Source organism: Syzygium oleosum, unplaced genomic scaffold (genome assembly GCF_021117445.2).
Source record: "Syzygium oleosum isolate NSW1041296 unplaced genomic scaffold, Sole_v2.1 Sole_v2.32, whole genome shotgun sequence".
Taxonomy (NCBI): Eukaryota; Viridiplantae; Streptophyta; class Magnoliopsida; order Myrtales; family Myrtaceae; genus Syzygium; species Syzygium oleosum.
In genome coordinates this window covers 3451023-3457523 of record NW_026607516.1, presented here as the reverse complement: position 1 = coordinate 3457523, position 6501 = coordinate 3451023, and the positions used below count along the sequence as shown (strand labels likewise).

The 6501-nt window shown below is 40.6% G+C and overlaps 1 protein-coding gene across 1 annotated transcript; it reads right to left on the bottom strand.

Annotated features, from left to right (window-relative positions):
* Positions 1–2932: 2932 nt before the first annotated feature.
* LOC115686956 (cytochrome b5-like) lies at positions 2933–5475 on the bottom strand. The gene is made up of 4 exons (XM_030612392.2): positions 5411–5475; positions 5178–5325; positions 3510–3576; positions 2933–3423 (listed from the first exon to the last, which is right to left on the bottom strand). Exons 2-4 carry the CDS (start codon positions 5262–5264, stop codon positions 3173–3175), a joined length of 405 nt encoding a protein of 134 aa, XP_030468252.1. The 5' UTR covers positions 5265–5325; positions 5411–5475; the 3' UTR covers positions 2933–3172.
* Positions 5476–6501: the final 1026 nt, after the last annotated feature.

Genomic DNA, 6501 nt, shown 5'->3' with positions numbered 1-6501 from the left:
GGGGGGGGGGGGGGGGGGAAGAACTTGTACTCTAGTCTGGTTTAGTTGGTCAATCAGATAATAGCTTTTCATGGTCAACCATATAATATGTCATAATATCTTAATAGAGATGTCAGTTTCTGTTATCTTATTTCATATGGTCTTACGAAAAAGGTGAATGTTGTCTATGTTCGGACATATCATGTGCGTATCATCTCTCTCTCTCTCTCTCTCTCTCTCTCTCTCTCTCTCTCTCATGGGTCTCTGTTAAAGCCAGTATTGGAGAAAGTTAGCCAGCTACAACTACTATGCGGTATGCCTAAGTTTCATTGCTTCCTGATGCAACCCATGCAAAAAAGGAAAAGCAACAACTGCTCTGCATAGCATGTTCACTCCACTCCAGTCCAGAGTCTCATCGCCAAAAAATGGATCTGCACACTGTACACAGGCTTCAGGGGAGGATCTAAGAGAGACGATGCCTTTTATAACAAGAAACGGACAAGAAAGTAAAAAAGAGAGATGTGTTTGGAATCATGTCAACCTCGATTAACCTCTCATGACATCAATGGAAAATGGAGCATTTACATGATTTTACGCAGACAATAAAGTGGTCCATATCAGTGACATATCTCTTCGGTCGAAAAGGTGGCCAACTGTCCCAACCCCATTGGAATTGTTGTTACAGTAACGTCAGGCTAGTAACGCCAAAAGTCCAACAACTTGACATCATCAAAAGTTAGATAGGAATTGCGATTTCTTTAAGTAAGTCCTATCATTTAGTTTAGTTAATCACTTTCTACATGTTAGATTTCAAATAGAAAGTAATTGAATATTCACTTTACAAAGAGAAAGTGCGAAAACCATTTGCCGAAGTGGATTCTAATATTACTCCCTTAAAGCACAATCACCTTCTTGCTAGCTTGATCGCAGTAATTAGGGGTCTGTTTTGAATTTTAACTCAATACAAGAGACTCAAAGATGAAAGTATCTAGACCTAACCACCGATGATCAAACCCAACAATAAAAATTCACTACCATATAAAGAATCACTAAAGAATAGTCCGCTCCAGCCGATCATTTGATAAAGAGACAACGTAGTTTTCTTTAATATAATTCATTTATCTGTAATGCAAATGATGACTTAACACCTTATTTCATCCTATATCTATGCATCGAGAATACCGTATATTCCACTCTAGAGTATCTGCTCGATTAGGTTAAAGAACAAAATCAGTTCTCTGTATAATTAACAGGTCATATTGAAATTTAGAAGGAGGATAAATTTAGGATGAGAGAGCAGGTCGTCCTTTTCACCTCGAAATCTTCGTGCAGTTTGTCCACGATATCACAAAAGATGCGTAGAGTTCTGCATGAGTTATAAGACTGGCCCAACTCGAAAAACTTTTTGTAGATGAATGGTGAAGATACTCTGAAATTGTTAATCCTGTTGACTAGGGTTCCGTATCTTGATCCTTGTCTTCTTGTTGACTATCTGGAAATTTACTCAGTAGACTTTAAAGAGGAAGACATGCACCTTGTGCTTGCCAGAACGTTTGCACCCTGACTTCTGCTCCAAAACAAGAGGAGGGGAGGGAAGGATACAATCATCTAATATTTTTTTGCTTTATGTTATTGAACTAAAACTAATCTAACTTCAACGGTTGACCGATTGGTTATTAATTGTTTAGTCTCATCTGACCTGTCCAACTGAGACAGCCGAAGAAGTAGGAATATACATAAATATAGTGACAAGGTCTAACTCACATCCACCAACTAACTAAATACTAGTCATTCTACAAACAAAGATGAAGAAGACAGCCACGCGAAGCATCCTTGGATAGATCCCTGAACGGTGGAAGGGGAATCCAACAAACAGAGAAGAGGAGAAGGGAGACTTTGCCATGTCTGGATGAGGAAGCAATCATTATGTTTTCCTAATTTTTATACTCTCTGGTCACTTTCAGCGCAAATCACGCCCGACGTAATAGATTGCCCACTTGCCCGATGATAACATCAGCCCTGGTCGAGCTCAGCTCCAACCAGGTCCTTCTCCTAGTTTTATTTGCTATCCAGTGTCACCTTTCTGTGTGCCCTCAGCGGCCTCATCTTCTTTCCTTATCTTTCTTGGAAAGATGCTTAGCTTATTCAAACCATATTTGATGTAATTATGCATTCATTTACAAAGGGAAATTGCCCCCTAATTCTTGTTCTAGAACTTCGGTTATCTCGAGAAACCAGCCATGGTTTAAGTTGATAATTACCTGTATTCGTAAACCTGACAGTTGATCCAGTGATAACACCCGTGTAAAGTTTCATTCAATTGCTGTTAAAGGACCAGTTCCAATTCCCCCTCTGAGTTTTAAGTTGTGGTTAGACATTCATGTTTCAATACAAACTGACAGAACACCCCTTTGGGACAAACCCATTGGAAAGAGGATTAACTCACGTCCTAAAGCTGATCGGCAAAGTAAAGCTTTTAAGTACCATCAAAACCAATTTTACATGCCCGAGTTTGATTCAGTTCATGAAGCCTAGTCAGATATTGTTTATTCATCTATCTATAACTGTCATTTAGATTGCTTATTAGCTACACAATTCTAATCTAACTCCATAAGACCATCTTCAAGCATGACTTCATAGATCACTGTGTTTAATCAGATCAACACACTCATAGCCCCATAACACTCGAGAACATTTTCGTGTAGAAGAAATGAGGCCACAGAAGGCACATATGCAGCCAAGTCCAAAATCTCAAGGCAACAAATGCTCAAATCCAATCACTAATTCTTGTTTTCACCTTCCCGGAACACAATGTCTTGGGGATGGTTTCAAAAAGAATTCTCAATTTCAGGGCCGAACAGAACTCGTGCATGCCCCTAGCAATTTAGGGGATAGGGGGAGGTAACATCTTTCCAAGCGATATATATCAAAGGAAAGGAGCTGAGATGGGAAGTAGCCTAAACTGAGGCGAGACACAATTATATTCTCCAGACATAAAGACTTAGAGAGTACAATTCCGATAGAGAAGCAACACGTCAAGCTAAGCAGCATTGGCGTCATGATTTTCAGCTGCTAGTCACATATATATAACCAGATCATGCACAGTGCAATCTTCTGATGCTATAAAACTACCTGATCACTGGCATTTCATACAATGGCTTCATCTAAACACTCTAATTCATCAGACATCTAATTAGTCTTTTTTGCCAAAGTACCTTAGTGCAAAGGCGACGCCTAAGACCAGCAGCGGAACCAAAAACTGCAAGATTTTTATCACAATCCCAGAAGATTGGACCGGGCCAGAAGGCACTTGTGTTGGTGGAGTGTACTCACTCTTTGCTGGAAGAGTGGAGCTGTCGACTTCGCCAATAAAATACTTCTCCATCATCTCTTTTGCAGAATCACTATGACCAACATCTTCAAAATCATCAGTTGCATCTTTCCCTGCACAACCAAGACAGTGCAATTGATAAATACCAATTTCTATGGTCACATTAGTGCGAAATTTAAGGGACTAATATTCGTTTCACCCGTGTTGTTTAGCAAGACTTCATCCCCTCCAGGATGATCCTCCAGAAAAGGAGTTACATCATAGACCTGAGACAAAGCCACTTGCTATTTATATAATCCCAAAAGAAAACCGTAAATTTGCCACATGCCATATACCAGAATATGGTTCATAATGTTTGAAGCAATTTTTAACAGTGATCAACTAATTCACCATCAAATAAAAAAAACACATTAGGAAAAGAAAAAAGTGGATACAAGGAGTTGTAACTGTATACAGTCCATAATGTATCTGTAAAATCATTCATGTAAATATGCAGAAAGCCATCAAAGAGTTTTCATTCCATGTCATTCTCTAATTGAAGCCCTTTTGCAAAGGAAAAGATCTCAAGAATCATGACAGAAAGGAGAACTCGTTTTGTCCAGACAGACGAAACAGAAAGGAAAAAAGAACAAAGAAAGAGATGTATTTTTCATTTCTATCTCATGTTTTACAACACTATCGACTTGTTAAAAAAGCATCGCTCCATTTTCTAGATTATTTAGATAATTTCTTGTTGGAACAATAGGCAATTATACCGGGCATGCAAGCTCAAACATGGGGTTAGTGAAACTGGAGAATTGAATGTACTAAGAGTGCTGATAATTTTCCACGATATCCACCGAAGTGTTTAGAAACATTCAGGTTTGCAAAGGCCAGTAACACTTAGTGCAATATGCTGAAAGGGGGAGATCTAACTATTGCATTAATAAGTGAACAGGTTGCTCGACCAGAGCAACTAAAAGGAACTCCTCGGAAACATAAATACTTTTCGCCCTCCCAACCAATGGTCCCGCTCCTGGAGTGTTTCAAAAGCTCAGGCCATTACCAATAGCAGCTTCTTTTTTTTTTTTGGTCGGTTCTACTCTATCTCTCACTCACGATACACACTCAGACTTGCGCTCCACCTCTTGCAGGACGTGGGCGTCGAAACCCATATCTTAAACTACGCGGTCCCACCCCTACCCCTGCGAAGGTGGGGATTCGAACTCCCCACCTCCCCACCACCTCTACCAATAGCAGCTTCAATCATCAGGAGAATACGGAAAAGAACCTATAAGAATGAAGAGCCTTGCCGGAAGTCCTTTGACATCCTCTATCTGATACATGTAGTTTAGTCATTACAAGATACAACTAGTCAAAAAAAGAAAAGTAAAAAACAGAAGCCGAAGATAGAAAAGGACAATCGCAAAAGAAGTGCAAGAAGTAGCTTGACTTAGCTCAATGGGGCTCGCGCCTCAAGGAGGGAAGGTTACCAAGCAATTTGAAGAAAGAAGCTACAAATGCAGATATAGCAACCCACCAAGATAAGATCCCTTTTCTACTGACGAGTTGAGAACAGTCTCATCCAAATAGTAAAGGGCAAAGAAAGAGAACCTCAATCAACAGAAAAAAGGACCATAACCTCTGCAAACATGCATCGAGGAGTTTCTCAACCCAATCCAGGGTACATTAAGCTACATGGACGGCAGATCTAGAAAGATTAATACCGATCAAGTCAAGAATATAGCAAGCAACCCGCAAGCGCGCAAGCTGACCGTAGCAGAGCACACACGAACAAGCAATGGCCCAACCGAGACTCTCCACGGGTGATTTGCTCCCGAGTTTCCCCACATTAGATTACACGGAAGCAAGGAAGTGAAACACAAACCTTGCCGGAGATAATAAGCCAGCAATCGGTGCGGCTGTTGTGCTCGGCCACCTCATCGAAGGAATGAACTTTAGGATTGGAGCCCATTTTCCTTCAGTTCACTCGCTGCTGCTTCCACAGATCACTTCTCAATGCAACCAGACTCAAACTGTCCGAAAAGAACAGAGAGACACTGAGGGAGAGAGACAGAGAAACTCCCGAGGACAATATCAATCGACCCAGAAAATTCTTACACCGGTACAGAGACGGATCGTGTCCCAATGACGAGTTCTTCTTCTTCTTCTCCCTCCTCCTTGGGCTGACAGTCCGTTGACACCAAAATAAGAATCGGCATAAACGCTGAGTCGGCTTTAATGCCGAATTTGATGTATATAGAAATTAGCCATCCTCCGAAATGCGTTTGGATAGAATTCGGAAACAGGCTGAGAAGCAGGCGTGAATAAATCATGTCCCGAATTCGGTAACTGACGAAAATATGTATATTTACCGAAATATAGAAAGTCATAGTTCGGGACATTGGGATATTTATGCTTCGGGATGTTGACATTTTCCTGAAATTCTGGAAGTTTACGCTTCGGGAATATACCGACATTATAGAAAATCGGTAAAGATGAATCACAGTCTAGTCACGTAAGTCACGATAGCAAGAAGTTATGAGCAAAAAGCGGGGATAGTGAGCACGAGCATATTGTGGGGAGTTACTTGTCCAGATTGGAAATCATCCCAGCGGTTGAGATCAAATTTTGGCGGACAATTAGAAAGGGCAGTTATTGGAAGCGCCAAAGTTCAAAGTTTGAAAACACAGAAGTAACCGACGAGCAGTTACAGAATGAGAAGAGATACAAATACTCAGAAGAAAGGAAGAGGAAGGACCTCCAACAACAATGCAAAAACACTCAAGCTTATCTGCACTTTAGTCTCCTTTGTACTTTTACTTCCTGCATTTTCAACTTCTTACAGCTTTGTTTAACTTTCGAGTCCTTTATAGCTTTCATAGGAGTATTGTAACATAGCTCGAAACTTTGTTGATCTCAGACCCATTTCCAGTCCATTCGATTTCTATCCGTTCCATACAATCCTGTGTTACACTTTATTTTTCACCACAACTCTCCTAGTAATCAAGCCACAGAACCTACTTTAATAAAAACCGAAAATCGAAGTTTCGGTGAAGGATATTCCTCGTCGTAAAACGAGCGAACATCTTTTTGGCACGCCCGATGGGACTTGCGTGGTAAGATTTGGAGAAATGGTGAGAACTAGGCAATCTGAAGGAATACCGGTGGGTAACGTCAACAATCCAGTTGATGGAGCACATTCTGAGCAT

What these genes read in the sequence shown, in the direction of transcription:
- LOC115686956 (XM_030612392.2), bottom strand. Translation starts at nt 5,264, where the DNA reads ATGGGCTCCAATCCTAAAGTTCATTCCTTCGATGAGGTGGCCGAGCAC. An exon ending in GGCTTATTATCTCCGGCAAG is followed by an intron (nt 3,577 to 5,177) that starts GTTTGTGTTTCA and finishes GCTTTGTCTCAG; the next exon opens with GTCTATGATGTAACTCCTTT. An exon ending in AGTCTTGCTAAACAACACGG is followed by an intron (nt 3,424 to 3,509) that starts GTGAAACGAATA and finishes TTGGTTGTGCAG; the next exon opens with GGAAAGATGCAACTGATGAT.